Source organism: Chiloscyllium punctatum, chromosome 10 (assembly GCF_047496795.1).
Source record: "Chiloscyllium punctatum isolate Juve2018m chromosome 10, sChiPun1.3, whole genome shotgun sequence".
Lineage (NCBI taxonomy): Eukaryota > Metazoa > Chordata > Chondrichthyes > Orectolobiformes > Hemiscylliidae > Chiloscyllium > Chiloscyllium punctatum.
The window spans coordinates 55,257,298-55,278,221 of record NC_092748.1 but is presented as its reverse complement, the minus strand read 5'-3'; the positions used below and the strand labels follow the sequence as shown (position 1 = coordinate 55,278,221).

The 20,924-nt window shown below is 41.0% G+C and overlaps 1 protein-coding gene across 5 annotated transcripts in view; it reads right to left on the bottom strand.

Moving 5' to 3' along the window:
• Positions 1-20,924, bottom strand: part of chn1 (chimerin 1) — a 236,366-nt gene that overhangs the window by 136,984 nt on the left and 78,458 nt on the right. For all 5 annotated transcript variants that reach the window (XM_072579176.1, XM_072579175.1, XM_072579178.1 and 2 more), the window contains one exon: positions 16,017-16,130. In XM_072579176.1, the coding sequence (XP_072435277.1) occupies positions 16,017-16,130 (114 nt within the window). The remainder of the gene's footprint in view (positions 1-16,016; positions 16,131-20,924) is intronic.

Below are 20,924 nucleotides of genomic sequence, written 5' to 3'. Positions count from 1 at the left end.
AAGAATGAAAGAAACATTTGCTTCTCTCAGTGAAGGCGGGAGGCAGCCCTGACTGTGTGAGTAATTATACATATTTATATTTATATTTATATTTATGAGTGGCAAGTTCCCCTATAAATTCTTTATAAAACTCAACTTGGAATCCAGCTGGCCCAGGTGCTTTGCCACTCTGAAGCTGCCTAACCGTGTCCTGTAATTCCTGGGTTGTCAAGGGGGCATTCAAGATCAACGCCTGCTCATAGGTTAGGCCCGGAAGAGCCAAATTTTTGATGAAAGACTCCATCTTCCCAGTTCTATCCTCAGTCCTGTGACTTATCAAATTCAAAATAGAACTTTCTAAAGGCTGTATTGATCTTTTTCCAATCACAAGTCAGTGTATCAGCACTTTCTCTAATGGACGTAATGGCTTGGGGAGCCTTTTTCTTTCTAGCAAGGTACACTAGATATTGGCCAGGCTTGTCACCATATTCAAATAATCGCCGCTTCGCTAATAATATTTCTCTCTCTGCTGTTTGGGTAAGTGTGGTATTCAAGGCTGCCCTAAGGGCTGTGATCCTTTGTAGCTTAGTAATGGAGGGCCTATCAACATACACAATTTCAGCTGCCTTCAGGCGAGCCTTGAGTAGGCGCTGTTGCTTTCCCTTTTGTCTTTTCCGGGTTGCAGAATATAGGATGACCAATCCTCGTGTGTATACCTTAGTAGTCTCCCACATCATCGAGTTAATATCCCAGAGGGTTTTGAATTCCTGCGAAAAATACTTTATAAATTTGCTATCCTTCAATAAGAAAGGATCCATACGCCAATGTTGGGGGCCTATCCCAACGTCCCTAGTCTTGACTTCCACATATTCTACAGCATGATCAGAAATAGTTATATTACCTATTTTACAAGACAGAATTGAATTCAAAAGAGTCGAGGAGGCAAAAAATATGTCAAATTTTGGTATGGCACTTGCGTGGGTTAGAATAGAAAGTAAAGTATCTACCCTGGGGATGAAGACACCTCCACACATCTACTACTCGTACTCCTTGTTCAGATCCGCCAGTTGCCTAGATCTCAGAGATATACCCGCAGTGCTCCTAGGTATCCTATCTATCTCTGGGTCAATAATGCAATTAAAATCTCCCCCTATAAATATATGGCGGACCCTGAAAGCCATTAACTTAGAGAACGCTTCCGTTACAATTTAAAACTGTGTGCCTGGGGACAATAAAGATTCAAAATCCCATATTCCTCTCCGTATATTAGGGCTTTGATCAATATATACTGTCCAGAATCATCTTTTATCTGGCTTAACATTTGGAAAGGGCAATTCTTCCGAATAGGAATGGCTACTCCCTTAATTTTTGAGCTGAAAGATGAAAAGAACACCTGGCAAAACCCACCCAGTTGTAGCTTCGAATGCTCCTTATCAAGTAGATGTGTCTCCTGTAAAAGAGCAACATCAACCCTTTGTTTTAGAAGACTTGATAATATCTTGTTTCTTTTGATTGGCGAATGGCTCCCCTTGATATTCCAGGTGCACCACCTAAGCGAATGACTAGCCATGATCGTCCAGGCAGGCCCGAGAACCCCTCCCCAGGAGGAAGACCACCACCCAAAAGACATTGAATAAAGACCATAGAAAGTTCACATAAAAACCTCTTTAAAACAATTAAATCAACACAATTACGAACTACTCCTAAGTAAAGATAACACAAAACATATTTGAAAGGAGACTTTCCCTCTTACTACCAACCAATTACCCCACCATAACCTCTCCCAGCTAGGCCCCTGCCCTCAGCCCAGGCATTACAAAATGGAGTAAATCAATTCAAGTGTCTTATAAAGCAGGAGTTAAAAGTGAGTGACACACCCCTCCCCCCACACCATCACCTGGATAAGTTTAATAAAACAATACAAAATCGAATTATATAAAGTTATAAAATTACCATCCCAGCAAGTATTAGGCAACTGAATAAGAAAAAAAGAAAACCCCACTCAAGAAAAAAAAACCCTCCCCCACAAATCAGATAAGCCGCACGAGCTATATAAAAAAAAGAGACCAAAGAATGATGAAGAACAAGCACCCCCCCCCCCCCCACCCCCCCACCACCACCACCCCACCACCCTTGGGGAAAGATGGGTAAAAGAGAGATGGAGAAAGAAAGAAGGGTAAGCAAAGTGGGGGAGGGGGGGGGGCAAAATAAAGTTGTTATCCATACAGTTCAAGTCCCGCAGTCTATTTGAGAGCATCCAGGAATACTTTTACTTTCTCCAGTGATCCAAAGTTATATACGGATCCTCCATGGCTGAAGCGCAGTGTTGCCGGATAGCGCATGGAGCATTGAATATTTACATCTCTCAAATACTTCTTCGCCTCATCGAATACCCTGCTCTTGCAGACCATAACTGGAGAGAAGTCCTGAAACAGCATTATCTTGGAGCCCTTGTACATCATGGTAAGGGGATCCTTCCCTAGGACTCTGGAGGCCTCTAGGAGTATTTGTTTTTTCCTTATAACACTGAAGTTGGACTAGAACCGGGCGGTGGCACTGGTCCGAGCCGGGCCTGTGTACAGCAACCCAGTGGGCCCGTTCCACCTGCACCCGGCCCAGCTCCAACTCAAACTCCAACTTCAATAATTGTGGGAGCCATTGCTCCAAGAAATCCACAAGCTGGCCTTCCTCCTCCCGTTCAGGAAGGCCCAGCAACCAAATATTTTTCTGACGACCTCGAGCGTCTGGACTTGCCACTCTAGAGTCCGGACCTGACCTACGGATGACTCAGCAGCAGTCTCCAAGGCCGCGGCCCGTTGCTCTGCCGCTCTGACACGCTGCTCGAGTTTTTCAATCTTTCAGTCATGCTTCTGCAGCATGACCAAGATCGACTCCCACTTGGACCAGGCCTCCTCGATGGACATGTCGATCTTCTCCTGGAGTTTGGAGATCAAGCTCGCCTCTGCAAGCAAGTCTTCCAAGGCAGCCGCGTACGTCCCTGCTACTGTGGGCAAGGGTGGGGAGGGATCCCTGCCTGTTGCGAGTTACGGGAGTTTTTGCCCTTAGTCATTTTTTAAAAAGCACCAAACTGTTAAAGTTTGATGCAAAATGACTAAGAGTGCTGGGCAAAAGCTATCTTGAATGGTTTAAAAGGTGAGGTGAAGGTGGGCGCCCTACTTTGCCCGAGTCTTAGGCAGAGCACTGCAGACTCAGAACTACTGGGTTGCCGCCATCTTGGATTTCCCATTTTGCCCTTATTAATGCTTGGCTGCTTTCCACAACCTTTCAATATCACAGCAGATGGGCCTATCTTCACAGTTTGACTGGCAACTTGAAATGATGTTTGGAGGATTATTTTTCTTTGATGTGGAACTATGAATAGGTGTCTTTTATATGTGGGATAAATGGCTTGAGGGACTTAAGTTTTGAATGTGCTTTCATGACTGAGTATGGCTTTTAATATAACGAAGGCTATAGTAAATATTTAGAATTTTATTTCATTTCATCTTAACATGGCTCAAGAGCAATGCTGGTGGTGGATAGTAGGTAAACTGCCTTGGAAAGTGTGATGGGTGCCTTGTCATTAGCTGGCATTGGAATCAAACCGATGGATGGGTTATGGGAGTAGATACATTGTGAAGAGTGTGAGGTATGCAGGAAATCAACAGATGCGGAAACATAAGCATACTGGGTCAACGTTCCAGGGAATCAAGGTGAACCCATTAAGAACACAATTTCTCTCAACACTTGAAAGTCCATGGCGATGTCTTCCATCTGCATTGGCGAAAGACCAGCCTTGACTCCATCCTGCACGTGTCTAGCCCCACTCAGGAATGAAGACCCCACCTTTCAAGGAAGTTTATCTTGCAGCAAGCCAAGAAATGTATTAACTTGCACTAGCATTTCGGGAACAGTAACCTCAGCCTAAGAATTCAGCTAAAATGTTTAAGTAATTTTGAAATACAAGGGGTGGGAGCGGAAAGGTGACAAAATAACACATTATGAAAATGTTAAAGACTTCAGTTTTCCATTGCAATAAAATAAGTTTTCTACCCAAAGTGGTTTTATCTTCACAACGTTTCTAAAGTACTCAGTCATGCTGCAGTGCAGATTTCTTTTAAAAAAAAACATAAGCGCATGACATTTAGGTTCGACAACTTTGCAAGGGTGAGCAGGCATCCACCTCCTCATATCCATTTTTAGAATCAAAAACAACTGTCACTTTAATTGCAGTGTAAATAAATCACAGAAACACTGGTTTTATAGACATTGATTATTAAACAACATGACATATGCTGACAACTAAAGATACATTTTCACCGAACCAACAGATATCTAAAAATGTATAAAGAATGTATTTTACTAATTATTAGTTCTATGATAAATGTTATCTGTTCCATTAAATAATAAACTTTTAACCAATTGGCACTGAAGGAAATAGAAATAATTATCAATTCAACAGACAATTTCTGTAAAACCATTAGAATATTTGAAATTTGAATGAAATGTATATTGATGTTGATTAAAATATTCTGATTGTACATAAAAAAAACAAAGTAATTTCTTAAAAGAAAAGAATATTCTTCTTGAAAAGCTGAAGAACATTTGCATTGCAGAATGGAATTTTTCCTATTTTAAGTATCAGATTTTTAATTCAAAATCCATTCAATTACAGAGATGAAAACAAGTCCTGTGAATATGACATACTCCTCCAGACCCAGAAACAGCAATCAGATGTAAAGGGACCTTAAAACCATTGTTACTCATTTCTGTTTTGAGGCAAAATACTTATTCAAAGAACCAAAAAACACATCTATAAATGGGAAAACAATTTCAATCAACAAAATTTATCCCTTACTTGGTTATCTCTAATACAGGCACACACTAGCAAAAGGTGCCCTTCTTCTTGCATCTCTATCAAATTCAGGCATTGTTGCTTCAGAAGTCATTTCCTTTTAAACTCATGTTGTGACCAGAATATTTATTTCTCAATATGAAATGTGGCTTCTAATAATATTTTCTTAATTTTATGATATGCAAGATTAAAGCTCTTCGCATAAAAACCCTTCTCTTTTTGTTTTTTGTGCTTTGCTATTTAAAAAAAATGTGGAGGCTGAAATGAGAAAGAGTTGTTTAAAAATCTAATGTTTGAAAGAGTGACTACAGTTTTGAAAAGCAAGTAACTTACATCAAGGTAAACAGCCATTTGAACAAGCAGCAATTGCAGAATTGCAGATGATTTGGGATTGAGGGGGTATACAAATGCAACTATTGTTGTCAACAAAAAGTTGATTGGTTTATGGACTAACAATCAGTTATCAATGATAGAGACCTTTGTGTCTGCGAACAACTATGCGATTGATTCTCAGGTAACTGAAACACTTGAAGCCTAGAACACGGGGAGGGAGGGGGAGAGGAGGAGAGATAGAGAGAGGGAGAGTGAGAGCGTGCGAGCGAGAGCGCAGGACAGTGTGCATGCGAGAGAGAGAGCGAGCGTGACAGAGTGTGCGCAACAACACACGCAAGCACGAGAGTTCCGTTTTCCTCCACCTCAGGAGCAGTCTCTCCTTCTCTACAGTCAAAACTCACTGTAAACCTGGATAAAATAGTTTTATGTTTTCTGCAACAGTTCATACCTATCAGTTAAAAGTGATAGCATGTAAGAGACCTTTTTTTTATAAAATAAGTGCAGCAGCACTTATGGCTCTCAGCAACCAGAGGAAGAAAGTAGAGAAAGGCCATTGAAGTAATGTGTTGACCAGCAAAAAAATAATAAGGACCATCTCAACAATAGTACCTGGGGACAAAGACTACTGAATTGTCTTTCCAGATTTTCCCCTCAGTCCATAACTTAGCTTGTAATGGGAGTGTTTATAAAAGGATTCGGTATTTAATTAATAGTATTATACACCAATGGTTTTGATGTGTTAACCTCTAACTAGAGTCTAATTACTTACAATAAACAGCAATTCTTGTTCAGTATAGAAAACTGGCCAGGTTCTACCAATCTGGATTGGAATGTCAGGTAAACTGGGGAGTTTTGCATGGATGTAAAAAAATCTTTAACTTTTGATACAAGTCTGGCAATATTGGAGCTGGATTTGCAACATGTTGCCCTCAAGGGTCACCATTCTCAAAAAAATTACTCTAGTCTGGAAACATTTAGTAAATTGTTTTTACTCTTTATTAAGTATCCTTATGTTGAAACATTATGAAACCAACAACGACTACAGATTAATGACAATCTCATATGATTAAGATGAACCTTGTAGTCTAAGATTTTCATTTTCAAAAATTGGCAAGATCATAAAGATCTTTCCAAACCAGCCCAAAACTAAAGTGAGATCAGTACAAAATATTAAAACTTGCATGATATTAATATAATACACTGAAAATATAGAAAATGATGAAGGCAATTTAGATGAGAAAAATGAAGATGTCTCACAAATCATGGCTACACAATTGTGTTTGTATAGGCCCTTTATGGAATCTCTCATTTTAAGATGCTAAATGCATTTTGAGAACGCCTCGTGGTCCTGACAACACCACAGATTTGCTGCATTGTCTCAAGTTATCCTACATTTCTCAAAAGCATCACTTCTACAGTACAGGATGAGACCTCACTGCTTGATTTTTAAAACATTTCTTATTATTTCAGATCAGATACACCATACTCATTCACCTAGATGTAATCTGATTAGTTTTATCCATCGACACATATTAATTGTGGAAGCCTGGTTCAATGATAGCAACCAAATCAGAGTTGGCAGTTCATGAGTCAAAGCCACAGTTCAGACAGCTATCGTCAATCAGGCCCTAAAGTTCCATTCTTTGGATAGGTGACCCTGGTCATACTCGTGTGAGATGAGAGTACAGTGTACTCACTTCCATCCCCACTGGAATGATAAAGCTGCTGATTCCTGATCGGAGGTTCCAAGTTAATTTTATAAACTGTCCACATAAACAGAGTCTTGGTTCTAAAAGCAAATCTCAGAAGCTACAATTAGGTGTGTCTTGTTGGTATCTCTACATTACAAGGATTGCAGCAGTTCATAAAGGCAGCTCACTAACATCTTCTTCTGGGTAATTAGGGATGGATAATCAATGCTGGCCACGTCAGCAAACTCACATCCCATGACCAAATGACAAAAAAAAATGAATGCAGAAGAAATATATAGGCTCATGTACTACTAGGCTAAGAGAGAAAGAAGGTGGTAGTAGCTATTAATTGTAAATCCTAAAATTAAGAAAAAAGAATCAATAAACATGTCCGATTTTCAAGTATGTATGGCTTTGAGCAGCAAAATAGATTGCTGCAGATTTAAATAACTTTGCACTGACTGATAAAGGCTCTGATTATTTCAGTAGCTTGCAAATTATCAGTTTTTAAAATCATATTACTGATTTTAAAATCATATCAAATCATACTGGTGAAAGTATTTGAGAAATACATGCCATAAAATACTATAATGTACATACTTTGACATAAAAAATTCTCAACAACAAAAAACAGATTTTCGTACATTTAGTATAGAACGTGAATGCTAAGGAAAGGATCATTTCTGCAATCAAGCCAAATGCTGCATAGTTCTATAACATGCTGGTTAGCATGCCACACTACTTAGGTTATAGTATAGTAACCTATGGGGGAAGGTCTCCATTAGCTGGATAACCGGTTTGTGATGCAAACAGTGTGGGCTCACTTCAGCACCAGCTGAGGTTATAATGAAGAACACTCAATCGCAACCTCCTCCCTCACCTAAGGCATGATGACCCTCAGCTTAAAGCACCATCATTTACTGGTCACTTGAGAGCGCAGTCCTGTGATCTGGTAGGACAATGGTGACTTTACCTTTTTAACCAAGCTTTTCTGGCAGTATTTTAAAACATTATATAAAATATAATGTTTTCATAAGGATTTACTGAAATGCAGAACATATTGCACATTTATGTTTTGATTTATAAAATACTCATCTAATCAACAGTTTCATTGCACTATGAGCAAATGCCATAACTAACCATACTTGCCTGCCTCCATAACAAACACTGAAGATATATGGCTCAATGTGATTTGCCCCATAAAGGCTGTGATTCAACCCTAACCAATTAAACTATCCTAAACTGTATACAAAATTACAAAGTTTCTCTTACTTTTTCACTCTTTAGCTGTTTGTTTTGAACTTCATCCAGCTAATGAGTAATATTTATTAGAACGTAACTACTGTATTACTTATGTCATACTGTGACATTAACTATAATGTTCAACTCACCTCATCCACATTACCCTCTTGGAATCTGTTAGAGGATTAACAATCAACAGTCCACAATTCTTTTTTAAATTACATTCAGCCACAAATCAGGTCATAGCCATTCATTTCTTTATTATGAATCATGATATTCATGGGGCTCTTGGGCTGCAATAGCAGTGTCCCTAACTCTGAGCCAGGAGGCTTGGACTCCTGTCCTACTTGCTCAGAGGTATGCAATAATCTCTGAACAGGTCGTTTAGAAAATATCCTGGACCGTGATATTGACATTCAGGTTTCGATTGAAACTTAATTGTGCCAGCCCTCTCAACTCTCATGAAAATACTAGGACTCCAACCTACACACATTTCTGACCAAAATATTTCTTTCCTTCCCTCTTTGAGCCTCTCCAAAGAGAAACTGTACTCATTGCCAGTGATTTTAATTTCCAGCTATCTTGCCACTTTAAATTTGGCATCTTCCTCTAACCACTACATAGATGTTCCCACCCTATTATAAGTCTCCCCCTCAAATTTATCATGTCAATCACAGAAAATACCTCTAATCACTTTGTTTTCCCTCATCTTACCCACTTTCATAGAATTCCTACAGTGTGGAAATAGCCCATTAGGCCCAACAAGTCCACACCGAAACTCTGAAGAGTATCCCACCCAGACCCACTCGCCTACCTTATTACCTCAAACTGGTGCACCCTTAACACTAAGAGCAATTTAGCATGGCCAATTCACCTAGCTTGCACATCTTCAGACTGTAGGAGGAAACCCACGCAGGCGGGGGGAGAATGTGCAAACTCCACATTGACAGTTGCCTAAGGCTGGAATCAAACCTGGGTCACTGGCACTGTGAGGCAGCAGTGCCAATTGAGCCATCATGCCGCCCTTAATTGTTTCTGGCCACACTATGTTCTGCTCCACCTCTCAAATATATTCTCTTTCTTGGATATCTTTCCCCACCCTAGTCTTTTCCAGATTGCATTGTCGCAAATGGACATCATAGTATGGAAACAGAAACTTTCTTTCATTGCAGGTGATAGTAAAATGTCAAGTACTTCAAACAACTAGTAATACACAAATTGACCAGAAAAGGACTGAACAGGATAGGGAATCTAGTTGAATAGTTGAGAATTTTATTTATTGTGTGAACTTCAAGTCAAGCCAAGAAATTAAGGCAGCTAACAAAACATTGCAATACACTAAGTTTTACAAGCAAAGCACCAGAGGGATATTTGGGAAATAAGGCAAGGCAGGTGACTGAGGTGTCAGTGGGAGAGCACTTTGGGGGCAATGACCATAATTCTATTAGAGTTAAAAAAATGATGGAAAAGGATAGACCAGATCTAAAAGTTGAAGTTTTAAATTGGGGAAAGGCCAATTTTGACAGTATTAGGCAAGAACTTTCAAAAGCTGATTGGGGGCAGATGTTCGCAGGTAAAGGGATGGCTGGAAAATGGGAAGCCTTCAGAAATGAGATAAAGAGAATCCAGAGAAAGCATATTCCTGTTAGGGTGAAAGGAAAGGCTGTTAGGTATAGAGAATGCTGGATGACTAAAGAAATTGAGGGTTTGGTTAAGAAAAAGAAGGAAGCATATGTAAGGTATAGACAGGGTAGATCAAGTGAATCCTTGGAAGAGTGTAATGGCAGTAGGAGTACATTTGAGAGAAATCAGGAGGGCAAAAAAAAGGGACATGAGACAGCTTTGGCAAATAGAGTTTAGGCGAATCCAAAGGGTTTTACAAATACATTAAGGGCAAAAGGATATCTAAGGATAGAATAGGACCCATCAAAGATCAGCAAGGCTGCCTTTGTGTGGAGCCGCAGAAAATGGCAAAGATACTAAATGAGTATTTTGCATCAGTATTTACTGTGGAAAAGGATATGGAAGATATAGAATGTAGCGAAATATATGGTGACACCTTGCAAAATGTCCATATTACAGAGGAGGATGTGCTGGATGTCTTGAAACGCATAAAGGTGGATAAATCCCCAGGACCTGATCAAGTATACCCTAGAGCTCTCTGGGAAGCTAGAGAAGTGATTGCTGGGCCTCTTGCTGAGATATTTGTATCATCGACAGTCACAGGTGAGGTGCCGGAAGACTGAAGATGGGCTAACCTGGTGCCACTTTTTAAGAAGAGTAGTAAGGACAAGCTAGGGAACTATAGACCGGTGAGCCTAACGTCTGTGGTGGGCAAGTTGTTGGAGGGAATCCTGAGGGACAGGATGTACATGTATTTGGAAAGGCAAGGACTGATTAGGGACAGTCAACATGGCTTTGTGCATGGGAAATCATGTCTCACAAACTTGATTGAGTTTTTTGAAGAAGTATCAAAGAGGATTGATGAAGGCAGAGCGGTAGATGTGATCTACATGGACTTCAATGTAAGGCATTCGACAAGGTTCCACATAGGAGACTGATTAGCAAGGTTAGATCTCACGAAATACAGTGAGAACTAGCCATTTGGATACAGAACTGGCTCAAAGGTAGCAGACAGAAAGTGGTGGGGAGAGTTGTTTTTCAGACTGGAGGCCTGTGACCAGTGGAGTGCCACAAGGATCGGTGCTGAGTCCTCTACTTTTTGTCATTTACATAAGTGATTTGGATGCGAGCACAGGAGGTGTAGTTAGTAAGTTTGCAGATGACACCAAAATTGGAGGTGTAGTGGACAGCAAAGAAGGTTACCTCAGATTACAACAAGATCTTGATCAAATGGGCCAGTGGGCTGAGAAGTGGCAGATGGAGTTTAATTCAGATAAATGAGAGGTGCTGCATTTTGGGAAAGCAAATCTTAGCAGGACTTATGCACTTAATGGTAAGGTCCTAGGAAGTGTTGCTGAACAAAGAGACTTTGGAGTGCAGGTTCATAGCTCCTTGAAAGTGGAATCGCAGGTAGATAGGATAGTGGAGAAGGCATTTGGTATGCTTTCTTTTATTGGTAACAGTATTGAGTACAGGAGTTGGGAGGTCATGTTGCGGCTGTACAGGACATTGGTTAGGCCACCGCTGGAATACTGCGTGCAATTCTAGTCTCCTTCCTATTGGAAAAATGTTGTGAAACTTGAAAGGGTTCAGAAAAGATTTACAAGAACGTTGCCATGTTTGAAGGATTTGAGCTATAGGGAGAGGCTAATTGGCTGGGGCTGTTTTCCTGGCATGTTGGAGGCTGAGGGGTGACCTTATAGAGGTTTACAAAATTCTGAGGGGCATGGATAAGATAAATAGACAAAATCTTTTCCCTGAGGTTGGGGTGTACAGAACTAGAGGACATAGGTTTAGGATGAGAGGGGAAAGATATAAAAGAGACCTAAGGGGCAACCTTTTCACACCATAGGTGGTATGTGTATGGAATGAGCTGCCAGAGGAAGTGGTGGAGGCTGGTACAATTGCAACATTTAAGAGGCTTTTGGATGGATATATGGATAGGAAGGGTTTGGAGAGATATGGGCCGGGTGCTGGCAGATGGGACTAGATTGGATTGGGATTTCTGGTAGGCATGGACGGGTTGGACCGAAAGATCTGTTTCCATGCTGTACATCTCTATGACTCTATGAATTGTATGTATGGTAATTGCTGAAACTACCAATGTCCAGCCTCTCGTGACTGTGCAAAATCCACACAGATATTCTCCCAGCATATGCGTGGGTTTCCTGAGTGCTCCAGTTTCCTCCCACAATCCAAAGATGTGCAGGTTGGCTGAATTGGCCATGCTAAATTGCCAATAGTGTTCAGGGATGTGTAGGTTATAGGTGCATTAATCAGGAGAAGTGTAAAGCAATAGGGTAGGGGAATGGGTCTGGGTGGGTTACGCTTCAGAGGATTGGGGTGGACATGTTGGGCCAAATGGCCGGTTTCCACACTGGAGGGAATCTACGATACCCATGTTTTTTTTAGATTAGATTGCTTACAATGTGGAAACAGGCCCTTCGGCCCAACAAGTCCACACCAACCCTCCGAAGAGCAACCCATCCAGACCCATTTACCTCTTCACCTAACACTACGGGCAATTTAGCATGGCCAATTCACCTAACCTGCACATTTTTGGACTGTGGGAGGAGACCAGAGCACCCGGAGGAAACCCACACAGACACGGGGAGAATGTGCAAACTCCCCGAGGCGGGAATTGAACCCGGGTCTCTGGCGCTGTGAGGCAGCAGTGCTAACCACTGTGCCACCCTGCCGCCGTGTTGTATGGAAAACAAAGATCTTGGGCTGAATAAGCAAGGGAATACAACATGAATGTCAGGAAAAGATTCTGTGTATGTAAAGAACACTGGTCTGGCGCCATCTAGTGTACTATACAGAGTTCTGATCACTGTGGTATAGCATGGTAAACAAATCCAGGTATAGAATAAAAATGTAGCTGTACTGGAAGAGATTGCAGAAGGTTGGTACTTTTATCTAAAAGGCAAGACTCAGCAGTAACTTTATTCAAATATCTAGGATATTTTAGGGTCTTTGAAAAAATGTTTTGACAGTGAAGATTCAACGAGGAGGAATAAACAGCAGTTTGAAAGCTTGATTGCATCCAGTACCCTGGATAGACAAGCTCTCTACAAGAATCTCGGAGTCCCTCTCCCACTGCAACTCCCAGGTCATTTCCTCTGCCCTGAAACTCTTCAGCCATGTCGTGCCGGACTTGTCCTACCTGCCTATCTCCTTTTCCACCTATCCACTCCACCCTCTCCTCCCTGACCTATCACCTTCATCCCCTCCCCCACTCACCCATTGTACTCTATGCTACTTTCTCCCCACCCCCATCCTCCTCTAGCTCATCTCTCCACGCTTCAGGCTCACTACCTTTATTCCTGATGAAGGGCTTTTGCCCGAAACATTGATTTCGAAGCTCCTTGGATGCTGCCTGAACTGCTGTGCTCTTCCAGCACCACTAATCCAGAAGGTGATGCCATTGTCTGAGCCTGAGGGAAACAGTTAAATTTTATACTTTTATTTTGATTATTAAGCAAAATACGTCCCATAGAATGATGTGTCAAATGAAGTAATGGGGAATAATTTACGTTGAAGAGCTTGCTGAAAAATGTAACGGAATAACATGCAACATGAAATCCTTTTTGGACAGAACACAGAATGCAATATGCCCGTCAGAAGCCCCTGTGCACTGATTTGCCTGGGATGTCTGAATTTCCAACAATTCCTTGCTCTCTGGGATTCTCCATAAATACAGCATTGACATACTTAATGGATAGCTACCCATGATTAAGATCTAGTATAACTCCCAACCTCATCATACCACCCATTCCCTCCACTCCTCTCCCCACCCACCCCGCCTGCAATTACTTCAGCTGACACCCCCAACTACCTCTTCCAACCATGTTAAACACCAATTACCTTTCCTAGCCTACTTGCAACCTCACCTACCTAACCACCCACTTTCACACATACAGCCATTCATAGATTCATCAAGAACCTTTCCCAATAGGGAACAGGCAATTCTGGATTAAGTGAAGTTTAGTGAGGTAGACTTGGGATTATGGATCTTAAGGTGAAGGATCTTAAAGGGGCATTGACCATAATATGACAGAATTTACTCTGCAGTTTAAGCGGTAGAAGGTGGAATCAAATTTAACACTATTACAATTGAGTAAATGGTAACTACAAAGATATGAGGGAGAGGCTGACCAGAATTGATTAAGAGGAGTGAAGATGGTGGAGCAGTAACGGCAAGAGTCTCTAGGGGTAATGCAGGAGGAACAGCAGAAATTGATCACAAGGAAGAAGAAGGGGAGGATGAGGTATCCATGGCTGACAAGGGAAGTCCGGGATTGCATTAAAGCATAAATAAGCAAACACTATTGTGAGGTAAAGTAGGAAGCCAGAGGATTGAGAAACCTTTAAAAACCAGCAGAGGACAACTAGAAAACAGTAAGGGGGAGATGATAAAAAAATGAGTCAGTGTGGCTTCATAAAGGGGAGATTCTGTCTGACAAATCTGTTAGAATTCTTTGAGGAGTTATTGAGAGTGTTAGGCAAAGGAGATCCAGTGGATGAGATCTATTTGTATTTCCAGAAGGTCTTTGATAAGGAGGCTGCTGTGTTTAAGACAAGGTACTAATATGAATAGATAATTGGCTGACTGGCAGAAGGCAGACAGTGAGTAAAAGGGATCTTTTTTAGGATGGTAGCATGTGGCAAGTGAAGTCCTGCAGGGATCAGTGTCAGGACCATAACTACTCATGTTATACATTTAACGATCTGAATAAAGGAATGGAGGATATTGTTGCTAAGTTTGCAGATGACAAAGGTATGTACAAAGAGAGATAGCTTTGATGATGTGGGGAGCTGCAGACGGACTTAGATAGGCTAAGAGAGTGGGTGAACAAGTGGCAGATGGAATACAATGTAATAAAGTCTGCGATTATGCAGTTTGGAAGAAGAGTGTAGACTATTTTCTAAATGAGGAATGGCTTCAGCACAAAGGTACTTGGAAGTCCTAATTAAGGATTCTCTTAAGGTTAACATGCAATTCAAAGGCAAAAAGCAATGTTAACATTCATTTTGAGAGGGTTAGAATGTAAGAAGAGGGTTCTGAGCTGACTGCATTTGGAATATCATGTGCAGTTTTGGGCCCATATCTAAGGAATGATGTGCTGGTCTTAGAAGGTGCCCAAGATTAATAACAATGATCACATGGATGAAAGGCTTGTCATATGAGGAGTTGAGGATTTTGGGTCTGCACTCAGAGTTTAGAAGGATGGGGGTGGGGGGGTTGGAATCTTATTGAAACTTAGAATACTGAAAAACCTGGATAGATTGGACATGGGAGAAAATGCTCCCACATCTTGGAGAAACTGGGATCCAAGGGTACAACCTCAGAGTGAAGAGTCAACCTTTTAGAACTTACAGGATACATAATCAAATTTTCCAGCCAAAAAGTGATGAATCTGTGGAATTCATTGCCATGGAAGGCTGTGAAGGTCAAGCTACTGAGTGTGTTTAAGATAGAGAGAGACAGCTTCTTGACTAGTAAGGGGATCAAATGTTACTGGGAGCAGACAGGAGAATGGGGTTGAGAAACAGAACAGCTGTGTTTGAATAGTGAACAGAGTCAGGGGGCAAAATGGCCTAATTCTGCTCCTATATCTTATGTTCCTTGAAACCTAATCTAAAGCGCTACTAGTGCCTGCATCTTTAATTAGTGATGAACCAATACTCTTAGTTTCTTTGGGAAACTATTCCATTTAAAAAGTCTCCTTGCAAAGTACAAGAATAACTGGAGTTTCTCGAACAACAAAATAAGAGCCTGCACTTGTTCACTCTGAAGGATATCTGATACGTTCGTTCCGATTTGTCTGAAACTGGAAGAACATGGACAATTGTGTCGGATGTACTTCCTCATTTTGCTGAGAGTTGACTGTATAATTATCTAGATCAAGAATGAGTTATTACAATTTTGAAAAAAAACATTCCAAATTTAATACCGACTTTGAGAAATCTAAAATGTGCAACAATACAGCAAGTCATACTACTGTGTACTATTACAAATAATAAAGGTCACACTAAAAGTTTAGATATCACAGCTAAGAGATGGATGGATATAATGAAAAAGTCGAATGTCAGCTCGTCAAAAAAAAAACCTGAAGATTCAACTAGTTTATTAATTGAAGATACAGGAAATAGCAATTATCTAGTCAGAATGTAAATCGCAAACAAAAACACACAAAATCTTTATTTCTACCATCACACTTGTTTAAATCATAACTTATGTATTAAGGCTTCACTTTACACTGCATTTAATTATTAAAATCACCACTAACCGCAGTGCCAGCGTATAGGTACCAGACTGACGTTGACTTTCCCGAATAATATAACTGCCTTCTGCTAGGCTCAGCAGCTGATCTGCTGCTTCTCGTGAAATCATTCCATGAAACCTGTTTATAGAAAATAATGAAAGTATGTTATAAAATGTAATAAATACACTATCCTGCAAATCATGTGGCTGTCTTCTAGAAAATTTATTTGTCAGACAAATCAGGATTAATAACTGAACACTATTTTAGGTCTCTTCATCCAAAGACACCTGCAGGATAAAGTAATGCAAATAAGGGAACAATATTCAAAGAATCTACAAAACATAATAGCCTAAAATCTAAAACCACAAGATGAATAGATGTAAACATAATTCCAGAAACTGTTGCCCCAAGGTTGTGCAGATGAACAGGTCTTAAGACAAGACCTTAAACTGTCCCATTAGTTATTACACTGACCACGTCCCAAACACCAAAAACAAAGCCAGTTAGTTTTAGAAGTGGTGATCTATAACATACAACTGAAACTGGAATGCTTGCCCTAAGGAATTTTAGAGGGAACTTATACATTTTCAAAGGAATAGCAACATAATAGTAAATGTCACTGGACAATAATCCAGAAGCCTGGACTAAAGGTCAAGATACTAAAATCATTCCACCTGGAAATTTAAATTCAATTAATTATCGTCTCACTAGTGGGAAACATGGAACTATCAGATTTCTGCTAATTTTAATCTGATCTGGTTCACCAATTTCTTTTAGGAAACAAAACTGTTGTCTTACCCAGTCTAACTTGTGTGCAATGCTAGGCTCTCAGCAATTTGAGTGATTGTTAATGGTCTGTGAAATGCCCTGGCAAGTGACTCACTTGTATAAACCCACTAAAGTAGGCTTGAAAAAAAAAGAAATGGATGTGTAATCCAACGTCATCCTAGGTACCAGAGATAAGAAAAGAACACTCTGCTCGGTTGACCCACAAAGTTCTCCTCCCCAGTAGCTCAGAACTTGTGACAATATTGGGAGAGTTGTCTCAAAGAATAATGAAGCAACAGCCTAACAGAATCATACTCGCTGAATCTTACTTCACAGCTAAAGTACCAGGCTTCTCCATCATCTCTGTGGATATGAATTATCCCAGCAGCAGGAAGGTACGCCAGACATGGTGACGATAGTATATAGCGAAGAAAGGATGACTCTGGAGCCCATAAGGTTTAGATTAGATTACTTACAAAGTGGAAACAGGCCCTTTGGCCCAACAAGTCTACACCGACCTGCAACCCACCCAGACCCATTCCCTTACGTTTACCCCTTCACCTAACACTACGGGCAATTTAACATGGCCAATTCACCTAACCTGCACATTTTTGGACTGTGGAAGGAAACTGGAGCACCCAGAGGAAACCCACGCAGACATAGGGAGAATGCGCAAACTCCACACAATCAGTCGCCTGAGGCCGGAATTGAACCCGAGTCTCTGACGCTGTGAGGCAGCAGTGCTAACCACTGTGCCACCCGTCATGATGTATGAGGTGTTTATCGGATGATTATCACGACCACCCTCCCTCAGCTAAAGAATCAAAACTGGTCCATGTAGAACACCCGTTAGAAGAAGCACGAAGTATCAAGGATGCAGAATGTACTCTTATTTCTGGATTTTAAAGTCCCCTATCAAAATGGCTCAGTTCCATCACAATTGATTGAGATGGCAGAGTCAGAGTCACGATGTCATATCTGTTGGATTAAGCTTGCTTCATCAGGTAAGGAAATCAACATGAGAGAAAAACCTATTTGACCTTGCATTCATCAATCCAACTATCACAGATGCACCTGTCCATGATAGTTTGGTAGGAGTAGTACAGAGATGAAAGTCCTCCCTGCACTATGAGGATATCCTCCATTAAGTTGTGTGGCATTTGCATCATGTCAAATGGGAAACAGATTTATCAAGCAGCTCAGAATATTGGATCACAAAGTACTGAGGGCCATCAATAGAGTCATAGAGATATAAAGCACGGAAACAGACCCTTTGGTCCAACTCATCCATGCCAACCAACCATCCTAAACGAATCTGGTTCCATTTGCCAGCATTTGGCCCATACCCCTCTAAACCCTTCCTATTCATATACCCACCCAAATGCCTTTTAAATACCATAATTGTACCAGCGTCCACCACTTCCTCTGACAGCTCATTCCATACATGCATCACCCTTTGGGTGAAAAAGTTGCCCCTTAGGCCCCTTTTAAATTTTTCCCCTTTCACCTTAACCTTTGCCCTCTAGTTCTAGACTCCCCTACCCTGGGGAAAACACCTTGGCCTATCTATGCCCCTTGTGATTTTATAAACTTCTATAAGGTCACCCCTTAGCCTCCAACACTCCAGAGAAAGTAGTCTCAGTCTAATCAGGTTCTCCCTATAGCTGAAACCATCCAATCACGGCTCCATCATGTAAATCGTTTCTGAACCCTTTCAAGTTTCACAACATCTTTCCTAAAGCAGGGAGACCAGAATTGAACACAATATTCCAAAAATGGCCTAACCAATGCAGCATGACCTCGCAACTCCTAGACTCAATACACTGACTGATGAAGGCAAGTGTAACAAACTCTTTCTTCAGTATGTTGTCTACCTGTGGCTCCACTTCCAATGAGTTATGAACCTCCATCCCAAGTTCTCTTTGTTTGGCAACATTCCCAGGACCAAGTGTGCAAGTCCTGCTCTGAATTATCTTACCAAAATGCAGCACCTCACATTTAAATAAATTAAACACTATCTGGGAGTATAATGTCTAACCTAATGGTCAAGCAGATCCTTCAAATTACCATTTGCAAGAAGCCAGGGGATCAACATTGCTTCAATGGAAGTGTAGCAGTTAGGCATGCCTAAAACGTATCTAGCTACTGACATCACAACATGTTAAATAACAAAAAAAACATGCTGTAGCTAGAACTAAGTGTTTCCACAACAATGAAATCAAGCTCTGTATTATTGTGGTTCTGTTCGCCGAGCTGGGAATTTGTCTTGCAAACGTTTCGTCCCCTGTCTAGGTGACATCCTCAGTGCTTGGGAGCCTCCTGTGAAGCGCTTCTGTGATGTTTCCTCCGGCATTTATAGTGATTTGTATCTGTCGGTTCGAGCTGTCCGCTGTAGTGGCCGGTATATTGGGTCCAGGTCGATGTGTTTGTTGATAGAGTCTGTGGATGAGTGCCATGCCTCTAGGAATTCCCTGGCTGTTCTCTGTTTGGCTTGCCCTATAATGGTAGTGTTGTCCCAGTCGAATTCATGTTGCTTGTCGTCTGTGTGTGTGGCTACTAAGGATAGCTGGTCGTGTTGTTTCGTGGCTAGTTGATGTCCGTGTATACGGATCGTTAACTGTCTTCCTGTTTGTCCGATGTAGTGTTTTGTGCAGTCCTTGCATGGGATTTTGTACACTACATTAGTTTTGCTCATGTTGGGTATCGGATCCTTTGTTCTGGTGAGTTGTTGTCTGAGCGTGGCTGTTGGTTTGTGTGCTGTTATGAGTATTCGACTGGGACAACACTACCATTATAGGGCAAGCGAAACAGAGAACGGCCAGGGAATTCCTAGAGGCATGGCACTCATCCACAGACTCTATCAACAAACACATCGACCTGGACCCAATATACCGGCCACTACAGTGGACAGCTCGAACTGACAAGCGGAAGCGGCAGAGACAGGCCACTATAAATGCCAGAGGAAACAGCACAGAAGCGCTTCACAGGAGGCTCCCAAGCACTGAGGATGTCACCTAGTCAGGGGACGAAACGTTTGCAAGACAAATTCCCAGCTCGGCGAACAGAACCACAACAACGAGCACCTGAGCTACAAATCTTCTCCCAAACTTTGAGCTCTGTATTATTGCAACGATTATGAATGGTCAGCAAGCAAATATTTAATTGGAACACAAAAAGCTTCACAGACATCTTCAATCTTAATGGTGGAAAAGCTCAGATCAGTGAGGAAAAAAAATGACTGAAGTATTTGCAATCACACAGCCAGAAGTGCTGAATGGATTATCCATTTCAGATTTTCTAAGATTTCTACCTTCATATATTCCAGTCTTCAGCCAAATTGTTTTACTTCTCATGATATGAAGAGGATGAAGGTACCATATACTGCAAAAATAAAGGCCCCAACAATATCCAGGTTGTAGTAATGAAAATTTGTGCTCCTGAATTAGTTACACTCCTAGTTTAACTGTTTCATGAGAATGTGGAAAATGTCCAGTTATATTCTACCTACAAAAATCATGTTGCATCGAATCCAGCCAATTAGCACTACTTTCTGTCTAATCTCAAGCATCAACAATACGATGTAAGCTGACATTGGCAGTGAAAGCAAATAGCATCTATTCAGTATGATTTAACAAGCTTATCTTATCCTTAGGTTTTTTTTTTACAAAGAGAGGTTGTAAAGACAGAGGTCTCAGATAGAGCCTGGTTTAACAATGGTACGGAAGTGGCCAGTTCTCCCAGTTCAGGTTTTTATTAGCCTGGTTTAGTTGAAACAGTGAGAACCTGCTACAGTCCAGAGAAAGGTTCCATGCTTCAGCAAATGATTCTTGACTGACTTCTCTCTGAAATCTCTCCTGCCTGTAAGAATCTGTGTTTGAATTTACCTTTTGCCAAGGGGTTTATGGGATGTAGTGTGAATTGGAACAGCTCCTTAGTTACATTGCAGTATCAAGTCAGTTGAATTTTCAGATAGTTGCTATTCTAAATGCTATTTTCTTTTGTGTTTCAACTGTAGTGTTTAAATAGATTTTCTGGACCTGAAAAGTGAATGTATGGAGATAGGTTGGAAGCTAAAAGGCAGGACGAACAGAGTAGTATCTCAAGATTACGACTTGTGTCATGTGCTAGTGAGGTATCTCTATGAATTTATGTGGCTGCACAGTT